General features: G+C 73.1%; 3 protein-coding genes across 8 annotated transcripts; 1 reads left to right on the plus strand and 2 right to left on the minus strand.

The window, feature by feature from the left end:
- Positions 1-457: 457 nt before the first annotated feature.
- Positions 458-7,936, minus strand: LOC125180750 (sphingomyelin phosphodiesterase 5-like). Of its 3 annotated transcripts, none has more exons than XM_048052612.2 (8): positions 6,412-6,587; positions 2,902-3,926; positions 2,711-2,783; positions 2,493-2,633; positions 2,284-2,373; positions 2,034-2,097; positions 852-1,005; positions 458-780 (listed from the first exon to the last, which is right to left on the minus strand). In XM_048052612.2, exons 1-8 carry the CDS (start codon positions 6,443-6,445, stop codon positions 685-687), a joined length of 1,677 nt encoding a protein of 558 aa, XP_047908569.2. In that variant the 5' UTR covers positions 6,446-6,587; the 3' UTR covers positions 458-684. The 3 variants fall into 3 exon arrangements, with proteins under 3 accessions (XP_047908569.2, XP_066847002.1, XP_066847001.1); XM_066990901.1 differs by lacking the exon at positions 6,412-6,587 and adding an exon at positions 7,593-7,936 and having other exon boundaries at positions 459-780; XM_066990900.1 differs by lacking the exon at positions 6,412-6,587 and adding an exon at positions 4,180-4,290 and having other exon boundaries at positions 459-780.
- On the plus strand, positions 6,993-15,050 carry LOC125180746 (collagen alpha-1(I) chain-like). 4 transcript variants are annotated; one of them, XM_066990899.1, is made up of 3 exons: positions 6,993-7,629; positions 13,255-14,384; positions 14,472-15,050. In XM_066990899.1, the coding sequence occupies exons 2-3, from the start codon at positions 13,281-13,283 to the stop codon at positions 15,030-15,032; spliced, it is 1,665 nt and encodes a 554-aa protein (XP_066847000.1). In that variant the 5' UTR covers positions 6,993-7,629; positions 13,255-13,280; the 3' UTR covers positions 15,033-15,050. The 4 variants fall into 4 exon arrangements, with proteins under 4 accessions (XP_066847000.1, XP_066846999.1, XP_066846998.1 ...); XM_066990898.1 differs by lacking the exon at positions 6,993-7,629 and adding an exon at positions 8,175-8,626; XM_066990897.1 differs by lacking the exon at positions 6,993-7,629 and adding an exon at positions 12,457-12,730.
- SPATC1 (spermatogenesis and centriole associated 1) lies at positions 8,786-12,476 on the minus strand. Its single transcript, XM_066990902.1, has 5 exons — positions 12,236-12,476; positions 12,008-12,163; positions 11,288-11,683; positions 10,801-10,934; positions 8,786-9,157 (listed from the first exon to the last, which is right to left on the minus strand). Exons 1-5 carry the CDS (start codon positions 12,474-12,476, stop codon positions 8,825-8,827), a joined length of 1,260 nt encoding a protein of 419 aa, XP_066847003.1. The 3' UTR covers positions 8,786-8,824.
- Positions 15,051-15,122: the final 72 nt, after the last annotated feature.

Below are 15,122 nucleotides of genomic sequence, written 5' to 3' on the forward strand. Positions count from 1 at the left end.
GCCCCCACGCAGCCCCAGGACCCCTGCCCGTGCCCCCCGGGGCTCAGCCCCACAGCACCAGCTCCCCCCTGCTCCCCACCAGCTCAGTGCCTTCGAATAAAGGAGCCTTTGGGCCACCCCGGCGTGGCAGCGTGTGGCGGGGGTCCCCGCGGAGCCGTCCCCGTGGCGCAGACCCCGAGGACCGAGTGTCCCCCCACCTGGCGAGCCCCAAGGGCTCTTTGTGGCCCTTGGGGCTGGGGACAATGCAGTGGGGGGGGGGGTGGCACAATGGGGGCGATGGTACAATGGCGGGGGGCACAACCTGCACATGTCCCCAGGGGGGCCCTGCCTGGCCCCATGCCCCCCAGGCTGGCCCCGCGGCCCCTCTGCGCCCCCTCCCCAACCGTCCGCATCCCCTCCGCGCACGGCCCCGCTGCCCACATCGCTTTTATTTCTCTCCAGTTGATAAAAAAAAAAACATGGGGTGAGGGGGGGCGGGGTGGCTCCCCACCCCCCACCCCCCCCAGGCTCACACACATGGGGCTGTGCTGCCCCACGGCAGCCCCCAGCCCCACGGATGTGGCCCAGGAGCCCTGTGGGTGCCGGCACCCCCTTGTGCATGGCGAGGCCCCTGGCCGCACTCGAGCTGCAGGGAGGGGGGCACGGCTCCGGTTGCCCCCCCAGGCTGCGTGCCCCCCCCGGTGCTCAGGGGGCTCTGGGGCCCACGGCGAGGCGCAGCGCCACGGGCAGGTGGTCGGAGCGCGAGGCCAGCTGGGTGATGAAGGAGATGCGCTCCACCTCCTGCAGGGAGAGCAGTGGACGTTGGGGGGGGTGCCCGCGGGACCCCCCCACCCCGCCCCCCTGGCACTCACCTCACGCAGCGGCTGGTTGTCGCGGTGCGGCCGGTACAGAACGTAGTCCACGCGCCGCCCCTGCCAGGCGTCACCGGCCTCGGGGTCGAGCTGCCCGCTGGACAGGATGGGGCCCGCCAGGAACTGCTGCCGGCCCCCGGGCTGCGAGAGCGTCCTGGGGGGGCACGGAGGTGAGGGGAGCCCCCAGGGTCCCGCACCGGGGGGGTTGGGTGGGACAGGGTCCTGCACAGGGGGCCGTGGGGGGCCTGGGGTCCTGCACTGGGGTGGGGGGCACCGTCCCACACAGGAGGGGACGGGCACCACAGCACCACCCGAGCCTGCATCCTGTCCAGCAAGACACGGGGACACGGTGGCACTGGGACGTGGTGGCACTGGGACGTGGTGGCACCGGGACGCATTCACACATGGATATGGTGGCACTGGGATGTGGTGGCACGGGGATGCGGTGGCACTGGGACGTGGTGGCACTGGACGTGGTGGCACGGGACGGGATGTGGTGGCACTGGGACGTGGTGGCACCAGGATGCGGTGGCACTGGGACGTGGTGGCACATGGACGTGGTGGCACCGGGACGCATTCACACATGGATGTGGTGGCACTGGGCACGTGGTGGCACTGGGATGGTGGCACCACGATGTGGTTGCACGGGGACACAGGCACTGGGACGTGGTGGCACCATGTGGTGGCACTGGGATGTGGTGGCACATGGACGTGGTGGCACCGGGACGCATTCACACATGGATGTGGTGGCGCAGGGACGCGGTGGCACGGGGACACAGGAGCGGGGGGGGCTGTGGTCAAACACGCGCACGTGGCAGAGACACGGTGATGCGGGGACGCGTTCACACAAGGATGTGGCGGCGCAGGGACGCGGTCACACGAGGATGTGGCGGCGCAGGGACTCAGTGACAGGGACACAGCGGCATGGGGATGTGGTGATGGGTGTGCAGTGGCGGGGGCCATGCAGGTGCAGGGGTACAGTGACACGGGGTGTAGTGACACAGGGGGGAGCCCTGTGGCTGGGATCGAGCCCCCTCCCCTGGCCAGGGCAGTTTGGGCAGGGGCGTCCCTCTTCCCTCTTCCTCCACCCCACCGCCCACCTAGGGACGCCGGTGGCCTTCTGGGGACCCGCAGTGCCCGGGGCCATCCCCCCTCCCCCTGGCCATGCCCCCCGGCTGTCACCTCTTCATGTTCTCGGGGGTGGACACGGGCTCCTCGTAGATCTTCAGGTAGTCGAGCAGGGTGCCTGCGGGACGGGGACGGGCAGGGCTGTCAGCGGGGGCTGCGCTGCCCTGCGCCACGTCCCCGGCCAGCCTGGGGCACAGCAGAGCAGCAGGACGGGGAGCGGGGACGCGTCCCCATGGCCATGCCCGAGGGACCAGCGCTGGCACATGGGGACAAAGCCAGCGGCTGGGTCGCAGTCAGGTCCTACCCATGGCCCACGGTTCGTCCTGCTTGGGCCCCACGCGGCAGGGGTCCCGGTACAGCTTGAAGATCTCGTGGCTCTGGTTGGGCTCGTCACCTGCCGGGAGCAGGGGACACGTCACTGCCACCCCACCGGCCCCGACAGCCCCCGGCCCAGCACGCGTCACCCGCAGGTGGCGTCCCGCGGCCCCCCCCACCCCGTGCCCCCGTCCCCACCTCGGGAGCAGTTGTCGAAGTTGAGGTCCCCACAGAAGACGTCGAAGGCCACGATGTCCCCGGGCTCCTCGTGGGCGTCCTGGAAGAGCTGCACCCAGTGCAGCCCCAGCCTCAGCTGCTCGCTGCGGATGGCGGCGTCGGCTGCGCGAGGACACAGCGTCACCGGGCGGCCCGGCCCCCCGCACCCCCCCTGGTCCCCCCCCGGTCACCCCACTCACGTGCGGGTGCCTGCAGGTGGGTACAGCTGAGGTACCCCACGACGCGCTGCCCCTGCGCGCAGGCCAGCAGCACCTGGGGGGATGCGGAGCTGTCAGCGCACGGCCGGGCAGGGGACGCGGCGCCGATCCCTGGTCCCTGCCTGGCAGGGTGGGAGGTGGCGGGGGGGGCCGGGGCCGTGGGCTGCGGTCACCTGGACGGAGAGCAGCCCCTTGGCGGACAGGGCGTCCTCGCGGGCGCCGTTGGGGTAGCAGTGGTACTGCACGGCCAGCAGCGGGTAGCGGCTGGCCAGGAAGAGCCCGCTGCCGAACAGCTTCAGCCCGCAGCCCTGCAGCCCGCGGGCCCCGACGTCGTAGACGATGTGCGGGAAGGATTTGGCCAGCTGCTGGCGCAGGCGGGCGGCGGCGCCCGCGTCGAACACCTCCTGCAGGCAGAGGAAGTCCGCGTCCGCTGGGAAGCGCTCGGAGAGGTCCGCCGGGAAGCGCTGGGACGCGTCCGCCGGGAGGAGCTTGGCCGTGCCTGCCGGGGTGTGCTCGGCCGCGTCCCCCTCCACCTCCACCGCCACGCTGCCGTAGTGCCGGGGGCCACCCTCGCCGTGGGGCCGCGGTGGGCCGCAGAGGGTCCCCCCGTAGCCGCCGGCCTCGCCGTGCCCCGGCGGGATGAGGCTGGCGTGGGCGCTGGGGGGCTCGGGGGCGAGCTGCCGGGCGGCGTAGGCGGCGCGCTGCAGCGTCTGGCCCAGGTTGCTGAACTTGGCCAGCCCGCTGGGCAGCAGGCACAGGTTGGCGGTGACAAAGGTGAAGCTGCGGCGCTGCTGCAGGTCCCAGGGCGGCAGGGCCGCGGCCGTCACGGCCTGATGGCAGGCAAAGGGCCGCCGCGCCGCCTGCGCGGGCAGCCACAGCAGCAGCCCCAGCGCGGTCAGGGGCAGCGAGAGCAGCAGCAGCGCCGCGCACGCCAGCCCCGCCAGCGCCCGCCCGGTGCAGCCGCAGCAGCGGCGGCCCCGTGCCCGCTCCGCCGTCGTCGGCTGCAGGTCCAGGAGCCGGTTGAGGGCCCAGAAGCCGGGGCAGAGCAGCCCCTGCGCCAGCCCGTCGAGGGCCGCCAGCGCCCGGCTGGGGAAGGGGGACTCCTGCAGCACCATGGCGGGGGGCACCAGGGGGGTCCCGGGGCAGGCGTCCCGCTGCTCCGGCGGGGGGGGGCCGGGTCCGGCGTCACCAGCGGGGTCTGGGGGGGGAGAGAGCGGGGTCAGGGCTGCCGGGGGCAGCAGGGAAACGGCGGCACCGGGCACAGCCAGGACCGCGACCCCCCCACCCCCCCGATGCGCTGGGCACAGACCGGGACCCCCCACGACGCACCGGTATGGAACAGGACCCCCCCCCCCGGGGCACCGGGCACGGGACCAGGACCCGCCCCCCCCCCAGTGCACGGGGCACGTACCAGGACCGCCCCCCCCCCCCCCGCCACACCGGGTACGGACCAGGACCCCTCTCCGGCTGCACCGGGCACGGCCGGGCCCGGGACCCCCCCGCACCGACCCGGCCCCGGCCCCGGCCACGCCGCCACCGTGGGAACTTCCCGGGACGGCCCCGTCCCGCCCCGCCCCGCCCCCCCCGCCCCGCCCCGCCCCGCCGCGGGAGCCCCCCCGCGTCCCCGCGTGTCCCCGGCCCCACGCGGGACGCGGAGCCCGGCCCAGTGCAGCACCCCCAGTGCAGCACCCCCAGTGCAGCACCCCCGGTGCAGGACCCCCACTGCAGCACCCCCAGGGCAGGACCTGTCCCAGTGCCGCCACATCCACGAGGGCGCGGGGGGGCCGGGGGGGCCATGGCCGGGGGCACCCGCAGCGGTACAGGGGGATGGGGGCGCACGGGACGGCACACGGGGACGGTGGCACCGGGGGTGGCACCGGGGGTGACACGGGGACGGTGACACGGGGGGGGGGTGGCACGGGGAGGTAGCACGCAGGGTGGCACCGGGGGTGGCACAGCACACAGGGCGGCACAGGGGACAACGGCTCGCAGGGTGGCACGGGGGCTGGTGGCACACGGGACGGCACGCAGGGCAGCACGCACAACACGGCACGCGTGGCCCCGCCGCCCCCGGCTCATGGCCAGGGAACCCCAGCCCCAAGCCCCCCGCCCTCGCAGCGCCCCGCTGGGCTGCCCCCAGCCACCGCGCAGTGTCCCCTGCCCGAGTGCCAGCAGCTCTGTGCCCGCCGTGGCACAGCGCAGCTCCTGGCACCATTCTGCCCGGCTGTGGTGTCCCCGGAGCCCCGGGCAGAGGGAGCCTGGGGTCAGCGCATCCCTGCCGGGCATCGCCCCTGCCCGCGCCCCTCGAGGCTGCTCCGTGCCCGCGCCGCCCCTCACCTGCCCGCCAGGCCCTCGCTGACCCCGTGCCGCCAACCCCGGGCACACGGCTGCTGCCGGGCTCACAGTGGTGAGCCGGGGCCGGGGGAGCCGTGCGCGGCCAGGACCAGGACCAGGACCAGGACCAGGACCGGTCGGCCTGGCCCGACCAGTTCCCCGGCACTGCCGTGCCCCGCGGCCGCGCTCCCAGACGGGAAACGGCCCCAGTCCCGTGCCCGCATCCTCCTGCCCGTCTCGCCCGGGGCCGGTGACTCCTGCCTGACTCCGCAGCCCCACGCTGTGAGACAGCCCCTCCATCCGTCCATCCATCCGTCTGTCCATCCGTCTGTCCTGCCCTCTACCCTGGGAGTGCACGGGGCGCTCGGGGACGCTGCTGTGGTGGGGCTGGTCCTGCGCTCCCCCACCGGACCAGGGAGGCTCAGCCGCAGCTGCTCCATCCCCGTCCCATCCCACAGCCAGGGCACATGGAGCCACCGGGACCGCACTGGGCAGCAGCGTCCCCAGCCCGGGGACACCTCGGTGCCTCAGACCTGCTCCTCGCCAAAACCCCCGCGAGGCACGCGGCCACCCTGCGTCCCCTCACCCTGCCCTGCCGCATGGGGCTGGAGCGGCCCCGTCCCGTGCTCTGCGGCGCAGTGGGTGTTGTGGTGTGACCCCTGCCCCACCAGCTCTGCCGGGTGCCGTGGGTGTGAGGACAGGCAGAGGCACGGGCAGGGGGTGACTCAGCCCAGGTCCTGCCTGTCCTGGCGCTTCCCGGACATGGAGCTCGCTCGGGGCAGCCCTGACTCCCACAGGGAAGTTAATTTGCGGTCACGAGCGTGTGAGTGCGAGCAGGACACGGCCCCTGCCCTGCTGTGCAGGAGGCCGTGTTGCCCCCCTACTGGGCACCGGGACCATGACGGGGTCCCCAGGCTGCGCTCGCTGCGGGACACGGCCGGGCCACCCAGGCCCCACTGTCCCCATGAGCAGTGACCCCTGAGCCACCTCCGTCACCAGCCACGGGTCACATCCCACGGGGACACCGTGGCTCAGCCACGCTTGGCTGACGGTGGCCTGGGCCTGCCCAGTGCTCCCTGCCCAGGCTGCCCGCGGCGGGCTCGGGGCCAGCAGCGCTGCAGGCGTGGACCTGTGGTGCTGGCAGCTCTGCCCCCGTCCGTCCCCCATTTGCCCCCAGGCCCCCCTCGCGGTGCTGCTTCTGCCCCTGCGGTCGGGTCACTCCAGGCCACGCAGGTGGCGGCGGCGCCGTGCCCTGGTGCCTGCGGCACGGCTCTGTCCCTGAGCTGCCTCCCTGGCTCCCTGCCCGCGCTCCCCCGGGGCCACGCCGCCGCCCGCGTCCCCGCGCTCACCTCCGCGCCCTGCGGAGCCGGGGGCCATCGCCATCGCCGCCGCCACCTGCCCGCGCGTGCCGCGCTGTGCTCGGAGCTCAACAGCTCGCAAACATCCGCTCGGCGCCGGCCGCCCCGCCGACTAATGACCCGCGGCCTTGGCCGTGACCCGCTGCCGCCCGCCCCGGCCGGATGGGCGCATTCCTGCCGGGATGCGTGGCCCAGGCCGCCCGGCACCGCGGCCCCTGCCCGGCACCGCGGCTCCCGCCTCCGTGCGCCGGGGCTGGCGAGGCCGAGGTGGCGGCGGCCCGTCCCCTGCTCTGCACCTTGCCCAGCGCCAACGCCCGCAGCGGTAACCCCTTGCGTCCTGGGCCGGCGGCACCGCCGGGAGCGATGGCGCCCGGTGCTGATAAGAAGGAGAGATAAGGCTCGGGGCGGGGCGGGGGGCCGCAAGAGGCCGTTTCCACCTCAGGGACCGTGAGCAGTCCTGTCCCCAAGGGCAGGGGCAGCCCCCCCCCAGTTTGTCCCCTGGGGGCAGACACGGGGTGCAGAGCAGGGCCCTGCAGACCCCCCCCAAGTCCCTCCCCCCAGCAGGCAGCAGTGCCTGCCCCTCTGCATGGGGAGGGGGCGGCCCCCACCCATCTGTGCCCCCCTCCCCATCCTGGCTGCCCATCGCCCTCCTGCTGCCCTCAGGACTGGGGGGGCCACGGGTGTCCCCCCACCCCCCAGCAGCCTCGGAGCCGTTGCACAAGGGGGGGGCGGAGGGACATGGGGCCAGGTCCCACCAACGTGGGGGAACGACTGATTGCCGGGGGCCAGTGCTGCCCCCAGGGTGGGAAATCCCCCCACCCTGCCCCCCCACCCCCAGCTTTCTGCCCCTGTCCCTGTCCTGGGCCCCCCATCATGGCTGACGGGGTGGGCACCGGCGTCACGGTGAGCGCCCACTGGGGCAGCGGCGGCTGCGGCGCCTTTTGGCTCGGTGCCGGGGCTCCAGCCTGCACTTGTGGGAGGGGGCCCCACGGCCTCACCCTGCGTCCCATCCCTGCTCCCCGTCCCCATCCCCATCCCGCTCCCTGTCCCCATCCCCGTCCCCATCCTGCTCCCTGTCCCGTCCTCATCCCCGTCCCTGTCCCCGTCCCAATTCCCGTCCCCCTCCCCGTCCCCTCCCCGTCCCCTCCCCGTCCCCTCGCCGCGCTCCCCACCTCTCCCCAGGCAGTTCAGCCGTCAGCCCCACTTCAGGTACTGCATTTCGGGCGCTTTGGCTCGAGCAGCGCCGCTTCCTGTGCTGCTTCCCCTTCCCGCTGCGGTCAGCGGCTCCCACGGCGGCAGCAGGGCCCCCGGCCGGGCGGGGGGCACGGCGAGGGCTGGGGTCGTGGGGAGGGCGGGGGGGCACAGCGAGGGCGGGGGGCACGGCACGTGCTGCCCCCAGCCCCCAGGTCACCCACACCCGCGGCTCCGTGTGCAGCCCCTGTCCCCTGGCACAGCTGGGGGGTGCTGGGGGGTGCTGGGGGACTCAGGGGGGGGACTGGGGAGCCGTGGGGCCTGTGCACTGCTGTGCACCCCCACTGTGCATAGGGCCCCTGGCACCCCGGCACTGCCCTGCACGCCCAACGTCAACATCACCGCGGTCCCGGCCAAGCCCTGCGTGCCCCAGGGGAGCCGCGGGGCTGGGGCGAGGCCCCAGGCAAGGCCGGGGCAGTGGGGACAGGGAACGCTGGGGGGGCGGGGGGCGGGGGGCGGGCACCTTGTCCCCTCTTCCCCCCCCCGTGCCATCGTGCCACAGGTGTCCCAGACCATTCCCACCGGCGGCGGCTGCCCCGGCTCTCACATCCGTGTCAGAGCTGCTGCGCCGTGCAGAAGTGAAAGTGAAAGGACAGCAGCCCCCAGGCACGAGCTGCTCCCCCCGGCATGGCCGCAGCCCCACTGCCGGCACCCTGCCTGCCGGCACCCTGCCTGCACCGCTGCCCCCGGCACTGCTGCTGCCCCCGGCACCCCTGCCTGCACCCTGCCTGCACCCCACACTGCACCCCCAGCCCCCCAGCCGGCTGCCTGGGCCACGGCGCCGCTGCAGGGGCCAGCCGGGGGCACCCCCCGGGTCATGCACATCACGGGGGGGCATTCACGACCCCAGAGCCGGCTGCTCCGTGGGCCAGCAGTGCCCGGACACGCGTGTGCCCACGGCCATGGACGTCGCTTCACGCCTCGCACGCCCCCTGCTGCACGTGCTGACACAAAGGTGTGTGTGTGAGGGGGGCATTGCACGGCTGTGCCCCCCCACAGGTATCTGGGGTCCGTGTGCCCCCAGGCTGAGGGGTTGTGAGGGTGCCACCAGTGGGGTCAGCGGAGCATGAGCGCGCCGGCACCGCGTTATCGTTATATCGCTGCCACACCGGTGCCCAGCGAGTTGGGGGGAGCTTTAATGGCTGCGGGGGGCTCAGCTGAGGAAGAGCGGCTTCCCGTCCTCGCGCGCCAGCTCCTGCAGGCACTCCAGCAGCACCAGCGCGTCCGCCCGCACCACCGGCGGCACCGTCTCGGCCACCACCCGGCGCAGGTGGCTGGGGCTGGGGGTGGCGCGGGCGTCGGAGCCGGCCGCCTCGGGCAGTTCCCGCAGGATGCCGAAGGTGTTGACCAGGGACTCGGCCAGCGCCGGGTGCACCTCGGGCTTGTAGCCCAGCGCCGTCAGGCGCGTCATGAGGGTGACGTAGCGCCGCGCCATGGCGGCACAGTACTGCTCGTCAAAGGCACCCAGCGAGCCGCTGAAGATGGACTGTGGGGGGAGAGGTGGGGAGGGTCAGCACGTGTGGGGCTGGGACACTGAGTGCCCAGGGGCTGCATGGAGATCCCATCCCATCCCACCCCATCCCTCCCCACCCCCATCCCCATCCCACCCCATCCCATCCCCAATCCCATCCCCATCCCATCCCCATCCCATCCCATCCCATCCCCATCCCATCCCCATCCCCATCCCCATCCCCATCCCCATCCCCATCCCATCCCCATCCCCATCCCCATCCCCATCCCCATCCCATCCCATCCCACCCCATCCCTCCCAATCCCCATCCCATCCCCATCCCATCCCATCCCATCCCATCCCACCCCATCCCACCCCATCCCACCCCATCCCATCCCCATCCCCATCCCATCCCATCCCATCCCCATCCCATCCCATCCCCCATCCCCATCCCACCCCATCCCCATCCCCATCCCCATCCCACCCCATCCCACCCAATCCCACCCCATCCCCATCCCATCCCATCCCCATCCCACCATCCCATCCCACCCCATCCTACCCCATCCCATCCCCAACCCATCCCCATCCCCATCCCATCCCCATCCCATCCCCATCCCCATCCCATCCCCATCCCATCCCCATCCCATCCCATCCCATCCCATCCCATCCCACCCCATCCCACCCCATCCCCATCCCATCCCATCCCCCCATCCCACCCCATCCCATCCCCATCCCATCCCCATCCCATCCCCATCCCCATCCCATCCCATCCCATCCCATCCCATCCCATCCCATCCCATCCCCATCCCCATCCCATCCCCATCCCATCCCCATCCCATCCCCATCCCCATCCCCATCCCCATCCCCATCCCATCCCATCCCCATCCCATCCCATCCCCATCCCATCCCATCCCATCCCATCCCCCCATCCCCATCCCATCCCCATCCCATCCCATCCCCATCCCCATCCCCATCCCATCCCATCCCATCCCCATCCCATCCCCCCATCCCATCCCATCCCTGTCCCATCCCATCCCCATCCCATCCCATCCCATCCCCATCCCCATCCCATCCCATCCCCATCCCATCCCCATCCCATCCCATCCCATCCCATCCCCATCCCCATCCCCCCCCCATCCCCATCCCCATCCCATCCCATCCCATCCCATCCCCATCCCCATCCCCATCCCCATCCCATCCCATCCCATCCCCCTCCCCATCCCATCATCCCATCCCCATCCCCATCCCCATCCCATCCCATCCCCATCCCCATCCCATCCCATCCCATCCCCCCCCCCCCATCCCATCCCCCCCATCCCCATCCCCATCCCCATCCCATCCCATCCCCATCCCCATCCCCATCCCATCCCATCCCCCTCCCCATCCCATCCCCATCCCCATCCCCATCCCCATCCCCATCCCATCCCCATCCCCATCCCCATCCCCATCCCATCCCATCCCCATCCCCATCCCCATCCCATCCCATCCCCCATCCCCATCCCATCCCCATCCCCATCCCATCCCCATCCCCATCCCATCCCCCATCCCCATCCCATCCCCATCCCCATCCCCATCCCATCCCCATCCCCATCCCATCCCCATCCCCATCCCCATCCCCATCCCACCCCATCCCACCCCATCCCATCCCCTCCATCCCCCACACCCCGTCCCTCCCCCACCGCCATGATCTTCTCAGGGATGTTGCTGACGGTGAAGCCGTAGAGCCGGGGCCGGTCGGGGAAGATGTTGGTGAGGATGCGGCGGTCCAGCTGGAAGGCGATCTCCCCCACCAGGCGCTCCCAGTGCCGGGCATCTGCGGGGGCGGGGGGCAGGTGCTGCCCCCACAGCCCCTCACCCCAGGACCCCCTTCCCAGCCGTGGGGCTGCTTCTGGGGTCGCGGGGGCTTGGGGCTGCTCACAGGCGGGATTTCCCCATGGAGAGGGGATTTGAGGGGACTTGCAGGGGTCTGATAGGTTGGGTACGGGGGGGAGCCCCCACCCACTGATCCCACCCAAAGGTGATCCCACCCGCACAGCTGGGCCAGCTCCGTACTGGGAGCACTGGGGCTGGCGGGAGCCAGGGGTGGTGGGAGCAGCTCTGTCTGGGGGGCAGCAGGGACCCTGGGGAGTGACACAGCGCGCTCCGGCCCCCGGCCCCCGGCCGTACCTCGCAGGCCGGCGCCATGCGGTGTCTGCGGGGTGGCGGGCGGGCGCTCGGCGGCTCTGGGCGACTTCCGCGAGGGCTCCTTGCGCCGGACGTCGGGGAGCCGCAGGTCCAGCGCCTTCTGCTGCTGCTCCGGGGACAGCGGCTCCGGCGGCACCGGGGCGGGGGTCACCGGGATCGGGGTCACCGGGATCGGGGTCACGGGGGGGCCGGGGCTCTGCAGGTCTGGCTGCTGCACGCTGGGGCTCCTCTGCTCTGGCTTCCCTGGGTCTGGGGGCTGCTCAGGGGGCGGCTGGCGCTCCGGGGGCAGGCTGAAGTTGCCGTGCAATTCGGGGGGGCAGGAGAGCCGCAGGTAGTTGCCCCCCACGGAAGGGTTGCCGTACATATTCACTGGCATGGCTGCAGAGACAGGCACGGTGGTCTCGGTCCCTGCAGCCGCCAGCCCTGTGCCCTGTGCCCCCGGCACCTCCCGTCCCCTTCCTGCAAGTGGGGGCACACGTGGGGCCGTGGTGAGGGGACAGGGACGGGGTCACGGAGCTGCTGCCTCCACCTGGGGACTCCGGGGCTGTGGGTGGTGCGAGATGCCCCCAAGGGTGGGCACAGCACGGGGGCTTCGGGGCAGGGGTGGCGCAGGGAGCCCTGGCTGGGGGTGCCCACGGGGGAAGGGTCCGGCCGCGGGTCCCGCACACGGCTGCACGCACGCGCCCCAGGCCCTGCGGTTACTCTTGTTCCCGGTGATGGGCGAGAACAGGACGGTGCCGATCTCCGTGCCGGGCAGGGACGTCTCAGACGCGATGCTCTGCGGCTGCAGGTTGAACCACATGGGCGACAGCGGGACGCTTTGGTTCTGCGCCGATTCCCTGTCCCACGCTGCGCTCGCTGCGGGAGGGGGCAGGCGTTAAGCCCCTGTCCCCCCGCAGCCAGCTCGCCGCGGTGCCCGCCGCCCCTGACCTGCGGTGCCGCCGGCGGGGTCTCCGGGGCTGTCGCGGGGCGTGGAGACGAGCAGGGGCTGCACGCCGGGGTGGCCGCGCAGGATGTGCCGCAGCTGCTGGTGCTCCTTGATGAGGTTCACCACGCGAGCCAGCTCCTCGTTCTCCGCCAGCAGCGCCTGGATCTCGTGCCGCAGCTGGTCGTAGCAGGCGAAGACGGACAGCCCGGCGCGCGAGGGGCGGATGGCGGGGAGCGGCTGCATGGCCCCCTGCCCCGGCCCCCCGCTGGGTGCGGGAGCCGGGGGGCTGCTCCCGCCGGGCATGGGAAGCCCCTCGGTGGTGGTCAGGGGCGGGATGCTGGTGCCAGCAGCTGCCGGGGCGTCTCCATCCCGGGGCACGTGTGGTTCCGAGGGGGATGTCACAGAGGACCCCCCCCCGGCACGTGACCCACCCCCCCCCAGCACCATGGTGCTTGGTCCTGGCAGGCACCCGCACAGCCCCTGCGAGGAGGGCACAGGTGGCACCCACGGGGCGCGGGGGTGCTGGGGGCTGGGGGCGGCAGGCGTGGGGAACATGGGGAGGGTCATGGTTGTGGTTTTGTGGTTGTGGCTGTGGCTGTGGTTGTGGTTGTGGATACGGTTATGGTTATGGTTACGGTTACGGTTGCGGTTGCGGTTGTGGTTGTGGTTATGTTTGTGGCTGTGGCTGTAGCTATGGTTGTGGTTGTTGTTATGGTTTTATGGTTATGGTTGTGGCTATGGCTGTGGTTATGGCTTTGGCTACAGTTGTTGTTATGGCTGTGGTTACGGTTACGGTTATGTGTGTGGTTGTGGCTGTGGTTATATTTGTGGTTATGGTTGTGCTTGTGGTTATGGTTATGGCTGGGAGGAGCTACACCCGCCGCCCCGCAGTCCCCTTGTGCTGCACGAGGTGGGCAGTGCCTGGCACGGTGCGGTGGCTGCGGGTGCCGCATCCCAGCCGTGCCTGAGGCCGGCGCAGCGAGGCCGACCCCTCTCCACCTGCTTTCCCCCCGCCCCGCAGGAGGACCCCCCCATCGCCAGCCTGCCATGAAGTGCTGCAGCCGCTGTGCAGGCAGCAGCGTGCCGGAGCCAGATGCGCGGCCGCCCGCCACCTGTGCGAGCCCCTCCTGCTGCTGTGACGCCCAGGGGGGCTGCGCTGGCAGCCCCCTGCCCTGCCCCGGCCCCGCCAAGCGTCCCGGCAGCCCCAGCGCATCCACACGCTCTGCCGAGAGCCTGGGGGGCTCCGGGGGCTCTGCTGACACCTCCTCGCCTGCCGGCAGCGCCAGCCTGAAGCCGGGCACGGAGGAGGCGCTGGGCACCATGCTGGCGGCCTCCTGCAAGCTCAGCCCGGGGCCGTCAGGGCCGGGCCCCGCCATCGACCGCTCCTTCATCACCACCAGCCTGGCCGCCCAGATGCTGGAGGAGTTCCTGAGCCAGCAGGTCCCGGCAGCGGCCGCCGAGGTCCCCCCGGTGCGCGAGGACGTCCCCGAGGAGAACAACCGGCCAGGCCCCGTGGCCCCCACCGCCTCCCTGGAGAGGCTGCGCCGCCACAACCGCCGCTTCCAGCGGGCCAAGGCGCGCTTCCAGGGCCACGGCGAGAGCCCGGGCCAGGCGCTGGCGGCCGGGCCGAAGGGGGGCGGCGGGGGAGCACCCCGCCACAGCGCCCGGCCCGAGCCGCGCCACGGCCCGCCCTGGGGGAGCCACGGCAGCGGGTGCCGCGGGCAGGGCGGCGAGGCGCTGCGCCGCGGGCCCACCTGGCACGCCTTCCATGGCTGCTGCGCCACCGTGGAGGTGCTGAGCAGCGCCTGCCCCTGGGAGCGGGACGGCGGAGCTGCGCCGTGCCGGGAGTGCGGGCACGGCTGGGGGCTGCCCGGGCACCCGGTGCCACACGGCCCCGGCCCGTGGCTGTGCAGGCAGGGCGAGCCGCCCGGCGCCCCGGAGCGGTGCCGCGGCAGTGCCGGCGGGCAGCGGGATGCACCGGGCGCTCGGCCCACCTGCGGCCCCGCGGGCGGCCCCACGCACGGCTGGGCCACGCGCACCGCTGCCGCCTGCGCCACGCTGAGCCCCGAGTCGCAGATCTGCCACGGAGCTGCCGCCACCGTGATCAGGGCGGGCAGGATCCCGCACTGCGAGCCCCCCACGGACAACCAGGTAGGCGTCGCGGCGCAGAGCCGGCTGCGGCCGGGCAGGACGCTTGGCATGTGGCAGCACCAGCAGCTCTGTGCCTTCTGGCTGCAGGGCCCCCCCAGGACACCGAGCTGCGGCCATGCGGAGCCGGGCACCAGCCCCCTGCGTGGCTGCGGCTGCGGCTGCCCCCCACGCTGGAGCTGGGGCAGGAGCACAGAGGAGCCGCGCCGGGAGCCGGACGGGGAGCGGAGCCGCCACCGGCACCAGGAGCCAGCGGGGACCCTGGCGCGGGGCAGGGACCTCGGGGGGGAGCCGGAGGGCCCGGCGGCCTGGGCCCCCCCGCAGCAGCGCCCGGGCGCCATGAACACGGTGCAGCTCATCGCCAAGACCTTCGAGCTGCGGGCGCAGCGCGACGCCGCCCAAGCCGAGCGCGACCGGCGGCCCCCGTTCTGTCGCAGGAGGGCGATGTTTGAAACCTCCCCCCAGGAGCCCCGGGGGCCCTGCTCCCTGGGGTGCTGCGGGGGGCACCCCCGGGCCAGGGGCTCGCTGCCCCCCGAGTGCAGCCGGGCACGGGGGCAGCTCAGCCCTGCTGCGGCTGCAAGGCCCGGGGGGGGCTGGAGGGCGCGGGCTGCGCCCAGGGCGAGCGGAGCGGACGGAGCCAGCGCTGAATAAAGGGGCCGAGGCGGCTGAGCCCGACGGCTGTGCGCTGCGGGGCGGATGCGGCGTGGGCGAGGGGGGGGGCACTGGTACCCTTCCCGCCAG

This window comes from Anser cygnoides, chromosome 2, assembly GCF_040182565.1.
Source record: "Anser cygnoides isolate HZ-2024a breed goose chromosome 2, Taihu_goose_T2T_genome, whole genome shotgun sequence".
In the NCBI taxonomy this organism is placed as follows: domain Eukaryota; kingdom Metazoa; phylum Chordata; class Aves; order Anseriformes; family Anatidae; genus Anser; species Anser cygnoides.

Bases quoted from the DNA above. Each gene is read 5' to 3' on its own strand.
- LOC125180750 (XM_048052612.2), bottom strand. From the start codon at position 6,445: ATGGCGATGGCCCCCGGCTCCGCAGGGCGCGGAG. The intron at 3,927-6,411 runs GTGAGCGCGGGG...CTCCCCCCCCAG, and splicing joins CGGCTCCGCAGGGCGCGGAG to ACCCCGCTGGTGACGCCGGA. The intron at 1,006-2,033 runs GTGACAGCCGGG...GTGCCCCCCCAG, and splicing joins ACCCCCGAGAACATGAAGAG to GACGCTCTCGCAGCCCGGGG.
- SPATC1 (XM_066990902.1), bottom strand. From the start codon at position 12,476: ATGCAGCCGCTCCCCGCCATCCGCCCCTCGCGCGCCGGGCTGTCCGTC. The intron at 10,935-11,287 runs GTACGGCCGGGG...CCGCCCCCGCAG, and splicing joins GCATGGCGCCGGCCTGCGAG to ATGCCCGGCACTGGGAGCGC. The intron at 9,158-10,800 runs GTGGGGGAGGGA...CTCCCCCCACAG, and splicing joins TCCCTGAGAAGATCATGGCG to TCCATCTTCAGCGGCTCGCT.
- LOC125180746 (XM_066990896.1), top strand. From the start codon at position 12,855: ATGGTTATGGTTACGGTTACGGTTGCGGTTGCGGTTGTGGTTGTGGTT. The intron at 14,385-14,471 runs GTAGGCGTCGCG...TTCTGGCTGCAG, and splicing joins AGCCCCCCACGGACAACCAG to GGCCCCCCCAGGACACCGAG.